Consider the following 12,457-nt stretch of genomic DNA (forward strand, 5'->3'; position numbering starts at 1 on the left):
GTCCTCTGATTGAGGGGTTGCACTCAGGGTTTCCTGAAGAGTAGGAGGGAAGAGGGGGCTTGTGGGTCTGTCCAAGGGAGAGGATGGGAGCCTACTGACTGTGCTGTCCTGGGGCCTGGAATTCCTGTCCGTGGGCCTGTTCAGAGGCGACATTCTGAAATGGTCCTTGTTCATATATTTGGAATGTGGGTAATGATCACCCTGTGATACTTAGAGCGTAACCTTTGCCTAAGGTACAAGTGAAATGGATGTGTCTGTGAAAATAGGCCTAGGTACTCTGAAAGGTGATGAGCAGGTCTGACAAGTTATGTCTCAGCTAGGGATGGAGCTGAACTGAAATCTTGTATGTGAACACCCATAAGTTTTCCAGGTGTTTTGCATTGAAACCTAGATCTCATTTTGAATACTATGGCTTGTGCCTGTGTTTACACTCAGATCATTCATTGTCTTAAAAATCACTGCCAGCTCTGACTACTAGACAAGCAGTGCCCTAGACCTGAGCAGCAAAATGCTAGTGATTGATCTATCCAGTACCGTCTGTATGGAAGACTTATGTAATGATAAGAGAAATCATTTACTGGTTTGCTTTGGACAACAGCGTTGGACTCTACCTTGGTCATTAAGGACTCAAATTTACATCAGTTCCAAACTAATCTGATCTCCTCCTCCTTGTTGCATGGTAAATTACTTACATCACAAATATTAAATCAGGAAATATAATATAACAAACCGCACGAGATAAAAATGATCCCACCTGATTTTAAACATCATATCCCATTACTTTTCTCATGTTTCTCATTCTGGGTTTCTGTCCACTGTTTGCGATTTGGCACATGGAGGAATAAATCTTTGAAAAAGTACCATTTGGCATCATAGGCCTTCAGCCTTCTACAAGAAGTCCAGCAAAGGAGTGGGGTCCCAGTCCCCAGGAAAAGACATTCACTTACCTTTTTTACATTCCCCAGGACAAGACATTCACCTACCTTTGTCACATCAGGTACATTAAAAAACTTCTTGGTATGAGCAACCCATCCCACTATCCCAATGTCCAGAGGAAAAACAATCTCATTGTCTGGGGCCACCAGGTTCTCCTCAAACTTGGAGGTGGTGGTGACGTTGAACAGCCTGGTGGCAACTTCAGCGGTGCCATTGCGGGCGCGGCAGATGAACATGCTACACCGGTCAGCTGCCAGCAGTTGTGCCAGTCTCTGCAGGGCCTTATGCACTATCTTCTCCATACTGTTTGCCTCCTCCTGGATTTCTGTCAGCAGCTCAAAGAGCAGTTGAGACTCCTCCAGCCGGGACATCTCTTTGAAAGAAACGCCATCCTTCACTTCCCCAGGGCTGACTTTGAAGATAGTTCCCAGCACTTCTGCCCTCAACTTTCGGTCAAAATATTCCTTGGCAAACTGAGGGTTGTTCTCTAAGTATTTCTCAACATCATCTTGATTTATCCCACCCATTTTGTGTGGCTCTTTGTTATGGCGTTTCAGAACTGCATCACCCTAGAAGCAGGAGCAGCAGCAAGAAGTCCTAATTTGGTACTAGTAGCAAAACGGTCTGTTGCACATACTGTAGCTCTCACGGCATAGTATAGTAGGCTTGCTCTGTGGCTTCCAAGCCTTCTGGAACCTTTGAGATATGACAGAAGGCCCTGGCTTAGTGTCTTCTTAGTGTGAGATCTTGGAGGCTGCTAATTAAAGAGATGTCAGGACACTAAACCCTTGAGAACTCTTAGCTCATAAATCCCAAGGGAATCATTTTACCATTTTAAACTAACGAATCCAGTCTTAGGCTCTGTGCGGCAATGTGATAATGCGTAAATATGTTCATGTATATACACACATGCTCTCACTTGCTTAGGCTATATATGACGAACTGTACAGAAGATTTCCATTGCCAGTTAAACGGGGAAATGCCCCCTTAGAATCTCTCCCATATGTTTGCAAATTACTATTTAGTTACATACACGTGTTCAGATACGCACATGCACTGACACACATTTTTGTGAAGAGAGAGTAGGAAAAAAAAGAGTCACAGCAAAATTGTTTAAAATTACAAGATTTTCTTACCTTCCAGGTAGTTGGGAGGTGATTGATAATGGTTTATTAGCAGTGTTGGTAGTTAAGAAATATAAAGCTATAAATGGGCCTTATACAGTAAGAACCTGTTCAAGTTAATGGGCTTTTACCTTTGTAAGGATGCATGGAAAGCCTTAGCAATTGGTACAATAAATGTAGGAAACCAAACAGCACTGTCATGCTACTTCTTTACATAAACAAAAAGGGTAAAATAAAAAAGCGACCCAAACACAAATAACAATGTTGAATCATACTGGCAAAATCCTAACTCTGGCCAGAATTTCCTATGAATGAAATACATAGGTTTGTATTTATATTTGTTCTCCAATCATCAGCATCTAATAAAAACATTAAATAAAATCACAAATTGCACAATAATAAAACATCATAGAAAAGAGTTGCATTAAATTCACCCTGTAACCAACTTAAACTTTCTCTCTTCAATGGATTCATGACGAAAAGCCTGATTGAATGGACAAGAATCACGTCTGTAAGGTCAACAAACTTGGGCTGTCTTACTTACACCACCGGTGGGCAACAAGTGAGTTCTGGAGTCTCCAGAACATGCAACCTGCTTGCTTGCTAATATTTAAAAATATCAGAGAGGTAGCCATGTTAGTCTGTATCTTCAAAAACAGCAAGAATTCCTGTGGCACCTTATAAACTAACATATTTTGGAGCATAAGCTTTTGTGGGCAAAGACCTGCTTTGTCAGATGCCCACGAAAGCTTATATTTAAAAATGGTGAATGTTGATTTGAATATCTCAGCTAATGGCAATTGCTCAGATAAACTGTGTGGGGAAACATATCTAAAAAACACCCACGACCCAACAGTCACTTCTGTTGACAGATGCTTCTCGTGGGGTGCATGTACACGTGGAAATAACTTCAAAGTTAACTTCAAAGTTAGGCAATACTTCGAAGTAGCTAGCAGAGAGTCTACCCACATCTTCCTTTACTTCATCATGCCCCTGTAAAGCATCTGAGGTCTTTTACAGATCCTCCACTCCTTCTACAATTTTAAAACATTTTTCTTATTAATAATACTAAAGTTCCATATTTGTATGTATCTGTCATAGAAACACATCACATATCTATCATAGACTCTATGCTGCTATCACAAGAAGTTGTATCTAAAAAAGTCTGCATATTCCCAGATTTCCTGGTATAGGATTTTACTGTCAAGTTTCCTAAAAGGTGTCAATAAAAAACACATTTTTCATGACTATGAGATTTGAATGTACAAAGTGTTATACAGAGGCTCAACATTACAGACTCATTCAGCATAATCCTTTTCAGTGCAACATGAATAGAAAAACTAGTACACATGCTTGATGCTGGCCCTTTCCCATGCTGATGCTATTTGATTTAAAGAGAAGACACACTATCCACCGTATTCTGGGACAGTGCTGCTGTTTTAAAGTAATTCTGACGTATACAAGATTTATTATTTTAACGTATGACGTAGTCTACCTTTGACGTTTACAGTTACTACATCACATAAAACTATTTATGGCACAGTTCTTAGCAGCATGCTAGTCCTGAGCTCTCATGGAAATTCCTAAGACGGATAACTGACAGATGTGGTTATTTAAATAGACTCAAGTAGCATATGAATGCCAAAGGTATTTAGGTTTCCCACTCAGCTCAGTGTTGATGTCTGAATGTGGTATAGCTCCCTGTTGACTGTAAGTAATAGGGTTAATTCATCTAAGATTTTCAAAACAAACATGGATGTAAATTTTTCACTTTAATTGTAGAAGTTCCAATGCATGTACTTCTGTGGATGTTGTCTGGGCACCCTAAGTTGATATAAGCAATCCAGAATATTAATGTTCAGAATTTTTTATAATTTTTCAAAATGTTTAGCAACAATTTGCAAAAATACTGGTACAACACAGAATCACAAGACTCACATGGGACATATGTATTATATTGGAATATGTTTGGAAAAGCATCAACACATTAAAAAATAACGTATCAGAAATGTTTGCCTCACTTTCCGATAGATTTATATTATAAATCTTAGAATAAACATGATTAGGGGAAGCTAAAAGGTAAGAAATCGCTAAATAAGAAGAAATAGCTGGCGTAGTTATTATATGCATGCTATCATATAGGCTTCAAAATGACTGACTATAAACAATGGACAACAATAAATGACAATGCTGAGCAGGAAGAAGATGTTCGGTGAGATACCAAAAGCATCTGTGCTAACCCTGGTTTTGTGTAGCATTTTGTAATAACCCAGAACTTGGGATAGATAGCACATTAACTAAATTGGCACGATACTTAATGCAGAGGCTTTGTGAATACAGCTGAAGACGCTAATACAAAGGGGTATAAACAGAGGTTATAAATATAAGCAAGACAAAATACCCCAGAAAAAATGCAAAATAGTGCACCTAGCTAAAAACTTTCAAAACATACCTATCTAATGAAAGGGAAGTATATGGAAAGTAATAGTGCTGAAGATGACATAAATATAATCATAGACAGTGATTAAGAAATGAAGTTACAATGTTCTATGGCAGCAGGAAAAAAATACACTTTTGTGCTACATATAGGGACACACCATGGCATGAACCAATGTCATAATATTAATAATCTACCTACATTGCTTTGTACTGCTGTGTCTGAGCACCTGACACCTTGATGCTAGAAAGATATCTACACATTATAATAATTCAGAGATAAAATCATTAAGAAGCTAAGGAATTGGCTTACAAGAGCTAAAGGTACCTTGTTTACCTAAATAATGAACATGGAAGGGTTATGAAACCCATCTACAAGGAAGGTGTAAATACAAAAGAGGGAATGGAATTTTTAAGACACTCTAAGGCAATGCAGCTAATCGATGGACTAATATAATATTAAGCAAAAGGAAAGTTTAGGCTATGAAAAAGGAGTAATTTCCTAAGTGTGAGGTCTAATGGACTGTAGAATTAATCCTCTCCCCCCAAAAAACAAAACAAAACAAAAGCGAAGTCATGGCATTCCAATAACTTGAATAACAGAAAACTGGATTAGACAAGAATATCCTGAAGGAAACACTAGGGCACAAGCACAAGGCTGGATAAAATAAGGTTAAATGACTTTTGTATCTAACTCCCATGATTCCACCATAGTTACTTATCTGATGGATTTTAATAATTTTTTAATAATCAAAGAAGTAGGGTTAAAAATAAGGGATTTACTCACAACACGTGACATAATCACCACAATCCTCTTATATGGTGCATTTGTGCCTGTCAAACCTGTGTTCCTTACACTGCTAGCTTTTGAAACCTATAAAACCTCTTGCCATTTGTCCTCCACACTGCGAGGGCCTAACAAGGCGCAGGCTATTCTCAGCTTTCATTTTACTTTTTAAAAGATTGTCAGTAATATTTTTCCAGAACATTATGGCTTATTCATGGTTCCCGGCTAACTCTATTGTCTACTTTTGGGGACCTGTCAAACAAATGTTTATGGATCCCCTCACTTATTCTGGGGAACCAGTGGAATAATATGCTGTTGAAGGTGGAAGGTGTTGCTTGGGTGCCACTGGTGGCACTAGGGTTTCTGCAGACTTTTGCCCTGATGGCTGTCTAGAACTGAGAGGCCTCCTGAGCAATGTAGTATTTGCTCAGTGGTCAGGGTTACTCGGTAGAACGTTAAGCAAATTAGCATATGGGCAAAGCATGGGGCAGCAAACTAGCACTGTAATCTTGGCATTGATGCTTAGGCCTGCATTTTAAAGGTGTTTAGCCTTTGTTGCACTTGGTATTGCAACACCTAATTGATTTAGGTGCCTACATCTCATGTTTAAAGTGATTTAGGTACTTAGCAGCCTAAACCTCATCAAATATCAATGAGATGAAGGCTCCTAAATACCTACATATTTTAATATGAGAATTAGGCTCCTAAATCAGTGAGGCTTTGGAATGCTCAGCATAGCAACACTTAAATACCTTTTAAAATCTAGGCCTTAATTCTGCGTGTATCCCAATCGTTAGGCAAAGACTTGATCTTATTAATGTTGGGCTAGGACACCTGGTCAGAAAAGCCCAGGTCTAGGTTGTCCACCTTTACCACATCTTTTTCACTGGCTATCAGTCAAGTATGGCAGACACAACAGGGTGAGTGGGTCCAGTAAAAAGCTTTATTTTACATAATACCAAAACTAATAGGATTATTTGGTAATAGCAAATAAAACATAGAAGTCCAGTTATCAAAGCAAACAGTGCCATGAAGTCAAAATCTCAAATACAAATAACTGGGCAAAATACAATAAGGAGGGAATCATACTACCATTTTCTTGATGGAGGGTGATGAGGTAGAGGGATGCCACTGGAACAGGACACACAGCAGGTAAGGAACTCAGGAAGGCAGGTCACTGATTCAGGTGCTCAGGTAGATGGGTGACAATCTTCTCTCTTCTTTTCTTCAATGCTTCCCTTCTTGACTTCTTGTCATGTGTGAAGAGTGTGGACAAGGAATGTGAATGACAGTTCGGGGGGGCTGGCAGACGTCTGGTGTTCCTGAAGTCTGCTAAATTGGGGTCCGTAAAACCGAGGGTTTACTGCACCGTTACCCTGTCGTAAACAAAACTGACTCTGTGCCAACAACAGCTATTGGGTGTGGGATACTGGTTTGCTCCACCACTGAGGGAGGGTACCAGACATTCTGTCTGGCTTGACATCCCCCGTCTCTCAATGACAAACAAGCAAGCAGACTAATTTAGTGTAGGGGTGGCCAACAACTTAGAGACTAAGAGCCAAAATAGCTGTGGATAGAGTGCAAAGAGCCACATATTACACATTTAGTTTTATATATCTATAGATAGTATAGATTATATATAATTTAATATATTTATATTAGATATACATTGAGAGATATATAGACATATAAAAATACATATATAATACATGGCTCAATGCCTTCCCCTTCCCCCAGATCCAGGCACCCCTCAGCTCCCCAGTTTACCCAGTCTCCCACCGTTCCCCCAGAGCCAATCACCCCCAACCCCCCACAATCCTAGGCTTGTCCTGCTCTAGCAGCCCATCAAACTTAGGTAAGGGGTCTTGGTTGAGCTGCTGCTCCAGCACTGCAGAGTTACAGTCAGTGCACAGAGGGCCCTGAGGGATGGCAGAATGCCCCTTATAAGCCCTACTGTTACTGGGTAGATCAGGGTCAGGTGACCCCCATTTTTCCCACCCTTCCTTTCCTGATTTTCCCTGGGTAGAAGAAAGTGACAGAGAGGCTCATGGCAGCCTCTGAGGAAAAATCAAAGTGGTTGACACAAAACACCGGTACCCCTCTCCCAAAGCCATCTGCAAAATGAGGATGAGACTATTTCCCTCTTTGACAGGAATGATATAGCACCTAAGGATGTAATGCCTGTAAAACATTTTATGAGCACTAAAATTCACCTCATCATTATTATGTATAAAGGTTTTGTTAGAAGAATATCTCCAAAGAATTACATATCAAGAAAAGATAGTGCATGTTTCTATTGAGAGCACAAGAAAAATTATAGAGTTAACAAAATATGCATCTAAAAATTTTGCCTTGACTTCTTAAACACAAAGTTAAAAACGGTGCTTAACTTGTTGTAAAACATCTATTTATTTCACTGTTTTTATCTAATCTCTCTCTCATTTCTCTCTTGCAATATGCAGGCTCATTTATCTAATCTCAAAAGTATTTAAAATGTATAATAAATCTCTTGACCCAAAACAGTTTTATAACATGTACTGCACATTGTGATTTTAAAACAATGGGCAAATAAAATTCACCTGGTTCATCTTTTTTGCTTTCTCTCTCACTCACATATTGAATTGCTAAAAATAGTGCTCAAACTAGTCACCTAATTGGAAAGATAAGTGTAAAGCTTCCAGTAAGAAACATTGTGAGAAAACTGAATGACGATGATTTAATAAGCAGCAAAAAAACTCTCTGATACAACTTCGCTTTTGCTGTTAGGGAAATTCACTTGCCAGCAGAAATCCCCTTCTGAACTGATCTTTGATATTGTCTTGACAGGACAATATGCCTTGTTGACAGTTCCACAAAAGAATACATTTGTGTTTACTTGTTGCACACTAGATAGCAAACACCAGCTGGCCCTCTGCCAGTCAGAGAAAGGAACTAAATACTGAGATTTCCTCATGCCTATTTCATGTATAAGACATATGTAGCTAATTGTGATAAACCTGCTCCACAACAGATTTAACACATTTGGAAACTCTCCATTCTGAATTGCTGATGTTGTATCCTATATAATGCCCAGACTTTCCTTGTTTTTGCCTTTTATGCTTTTCTTTCATAAATACAAAATGATAACAACACAACAATAAACAATAACTTCCCATGTTCCGATAGAGCACCTTTTATTCTGAAACATCCCAAAGCACTTTCAAAAACGTAACCAATATCCAAACTAAAAGTGAGAGATCTTTGCCTCCTTCCACATCTCCACTGAAACACATCCACTACTGAGGTTAAATGTAGTTGCTGGTTTACACTAAACATAGACTAATGCCAGAGTACAATATAGGTATAAGAACAATTCTATGTAATTGAAGCTGCAAGATGATGGTAGGTAAGTGGAATGCAGTTCCTCAGGTTGGCAATTGGGCAGCACACTGGGATTAATATCCCCACTCCTGTGAAGATCTTTGCTTTGCAGGACTTGTGTTTATGTCTCTTCCGGAGCACAGTGCCCCCAGGACGAGGATGGCCTAGTGGTTTCTGAGTCTATGTCTACATGGCCAAGTTATCTTGAAATAACAGCTGTTATTTTGAAATAACTTTGGCATTGTCTAAATGACTCACATGCTATTTTGAAATAAATTCGAAATAATGGGCGCATTATGTCAATTGCGGTAAACCTCGTGCCCTGAAAAATTACGCCTGTTTCAAAACAGGCCACAATGAGCTCTAATGCCACTATTCTGAAATAGGGCTATGGACCAGAAACGCTATTTCAAAATAGCAAAGTGCTATTTTAAAATGCATTTTGTGTTTTGTTGTGTTGTTTTGAAATAAGATAATTCAAAATATCTATCTCAGCACCTAATTTCAAAATACAGCTGTCATGTAGATGTGTCCTGAGAGATCAGTGCCTGCAGTTCTGTCTCGTTCCTTGCAGAACTCCCATACACTTATGTAATGTTGTTTTAAGTGTAATTTAAATGCTGTTTTAAATGTATCTGTATTCATTCTCTTAGAAGAAAAGGCACACTTGTCTTGTTTAATTTTAGCTGCACAAAACCAGGAAATCTGGAAGAGAAATGTGTGAGCACCAAATCACAATCTTTATATGGGAAACCACTTTGCTGCTGAAAATGCACTTAACATTTTAAAAACCAAATTATTTTAATTACTCTTTCTGAAGACCCCGGGGTAAAAATAGTCCTCTAGCAAAGAAACAGGTTGTCATTACTAGGAGCTGAAGTCCTTGAACTATAAAACAAATACATGGGCAGGAACAGTGTAAGTCCGAATATTTTCCAGCCCATTGTGTCCTTGGCCTATATGCTTTAACTGCTGCCAACTGGGAGGAACGGAGATGGGGAATTGTGGCAGTGATGTGGATGTTTCTGTCCCATGATGTACATTGAGATCACTGGTTCATTTCATGTCATTTGTTGTCTCTTGTTAGAACAGGGCTTGATCTCAGAAAATACTAAGTCTCTTGCAATGCCCTGTGTGCTGCTATTTGTGCCGGTGTCTAGACTAGAGGGTTTTGTTGACAAAACAGCTGCTTTGTTGGCAAACCCCAGAGCACTTCCAGATTCCCAAGTCAACAGAATGCAGCACTTTTGTCGACAGCTGTATCCCACTTGTCACAAGGAAGAATGCCTCTGTCAACAGAGCTGTTGATAAAAAGCTGGTCTGGATGTTGTGCTGGGGCCTTCTGTCGACGGAAAAGGGCTTCTGGGACACCGGGTAACCCTATCTGGTGTGCTTCTGGCTGGCTGGCCACTCTCTGTCAACAGAGCCGATCACTCTTTCAATTTGCCCTGCAGTCTGGCCGTGATCTGTTGACAGAAGCATTATCAGAAGATATCTTCTGACTAACACGTCTGCCGACCAAGCCCTATAGTCTAGACATAGCCTGTGAAAGAGGCCCTATTTAAGAACAAGCCAACAAAGAAGCAAAAGATGGGAACAGAAAGTCTTTCTATCAGTATCATGCTGAACAAGACTTAGAAACTAAGTGCTCTATATCCTATTGCCAATGCTTTGAGCCTGCTTTTCTCCTAAGAACTAGAATCTTCCTATGTTGCCATAAATACAATCTAGTCCTTTTAGTATTTGTTTCAGTACTAGAAATGTTTCAATAGTTATTTTTCCCCTTTTCCTTTCTATTTTTATTGTCATAACGAAGCTAAATAAATCATACAATAAAAGCTTTATTTTCTAGTTTTCTTTAAATATCTGACCTTTTCACTGTATTTACTGTCACTATTCCTTATGGAAAATATCAATTACTTTTAACCGGCTATTCATGTAAAAAGAATTTCAATGGAAAATCAGTCCCAGAGATTCCCCTTCCCCCACCACCCCAATCTTTACTGAATTTGAAGGTGGAATACAATTTTTTTTTCACTCAAATGCAGCTGAAAAAAATACATTCTGGTTTCAAAATGTCCATACTTTTCACAATATGCTAACAAAATTTACGTATCGGCTAGTGAAGCAGCACAGGTTTGATGACTGGCTCATGTTGATCTGCTATAAATTTTGTAAATTGATACTGAGTTTTATAAATAGTTCTTCTGCTTACATTGTATTGGAATTATATGAATGTTTTTAGGTTCTCATAAGCTTTCCCAAGAATCTATGGCTCATTCAATTTCATCCGTATAATCTGTGTGCAAAACTCGTATTGCTATTAATAGAAATGTTGGCCCAAATGTTTCCATCCTCTTTCATGAGTGGAGGGATATAACACCTGCTGGGGTTGCTCTCAGGCTCTATGGATCTGGATGGAATGGTGCTGAAAGATGGCAGTATGCTGCCATCAAATTCACAGATCAATCTAGTGCAAATTAGCATTAAACTAGTCAACATTAATTTGCACTGAGTTCCCTCTGCAGTGTTGAATCCTGCTTGTGGGTGTGTCTTGGAGTCAGGACAGTGCTGGTGAAAGGATCTCTGGCAACCAGGTTGAAAACTGGATTAGGCCTGTTGTCTATAAAAATGCTGGGCATATATGTAATAAACTCTAAGGACGGGATTTCCAAGGGAACCTGAGGCAGTTGGGTACACAAATCTCACTGAATTTTAATGGGATTTGGGTGCCCAGTTCCCTTTTGAAAATTCCAGTCATAATATTTTCAAAGGAGAATCATGTTTGTGTGATATTAAAGGCACAGACTGTTCCAGAAAAAAATTAGGATTAAAAATGGATACAGATTTTACAGACATCAGAAGCCAGACAATGGCTGGGTACAGTGCTTAGCAAATAGCAGAGTGGAAGTATAGATATGTTTTATTTGACATTAAAGAAACAGCCTGGTGCTATCAAAGGTAATAAAGTTAGTTAGTATGCAATGCTGATAGACCCAGGTTGCAGGCCCCGGGGACAGAACCTGCAAGTATAGGGTCTAAATCCCTGCACTCTACCATGTGAGCTAAAAGCCACCTGGCTCTCAAACAGAGACTTCACTCACCCCAGATGAGGTCTCAGTACCTCTGGGTACTACAGTTAGATCTCCTCACTGTTGCTATTCATCTTGGGAGATGTGTGAAGTAGATCAATTATATGGAGATATGTGCCCATGTACCTAAGTCTTAGAAAATGTTCAAAAAAGGGCAACTAAAATGATTAGGAGTTTGGAATGGGTCCCATATGAGGAGAGGTTAAAAAGACTGGCACTTTTCAGTCTGGAAAAGAGGAGACTGAGGGGGGATATGATAGACGTATATAAAATCATGAGCGGTGTGGAGAGGGTGAAGAAAGAAGTTATTTACTTGTTCCCATAATATAAGAACTAGAGGACATCAAATGAAATTAATGGGTAGCAGGTTTAAAATTAATAACAGAAAGTTCTTTTTCACACAGTGGACAGTCAACCTGTGGAACTCCTTGCCAGCGGCAGCTGTAAAGGCTAGGACTATAAGAGAGTTCAAAGAAGAGCTAGATAAATTCATGGAGGTTAGGAATGTCCCTGGCCTTTGTTTGTCAGAGGCTGGAGATGGATGGCAGGAGACAAGTCCCTTGATCATTGTCTTTGGTCCAACCCCCACCCCCCATCTCTGGGGCACCTGGCACTGGCCACTGTTGGCAGATGGGAAGCTAGGCCAGATGGACATTTGGTCTGACCCAGTAATGGCCATTCTTAAGTTCTTATGTTATATTCTCCTGGGTGCATCTACACTA

At 39.5% G+C, this 12,457-nt stretch overlaps 1 protein-coding gene across 4 annotated transcripts in view; it reads right to left on the reverse strand.

Moving 5' to 3' along the window:
• Positions 1–1,463, reverse strand: part of PDE6C (phosphodiesterase 6C) — a 45,147-nt gene extending 43,684 nt beyond the window's left edge. For all 4 annotated transcript variants that reach the window (XM_075000379.1, XM_075000378.1, XM_075000380.1 and 1 more), the window contains exon 1: positions 984–1,463. In XM_075000379.1, the coding sequence (XP_074856480.1) occupies positions 984–1,463 (480 nt within the window). The remainder of the gene's footprint in view (positions 1–983) is intronic.
• Between the last annotated feature and the right edge of the window lie 10,994 nt (positions 1,464–12,457).

The sequence above is a fragment of the Carettochelys insculpta genome, chromosome 7 (genome assembly GCF_033958435.1).
Source record: "Carettochelys insculpta isolate YL-2023 chromosome 7, ASM3395843v1, whole genome shotgun sequence".
NCBI lineage: Eukaryota > Metazoa > Chordata > Testudines > Carettochelyidae > Carettochelys > Carettochelys insculpta.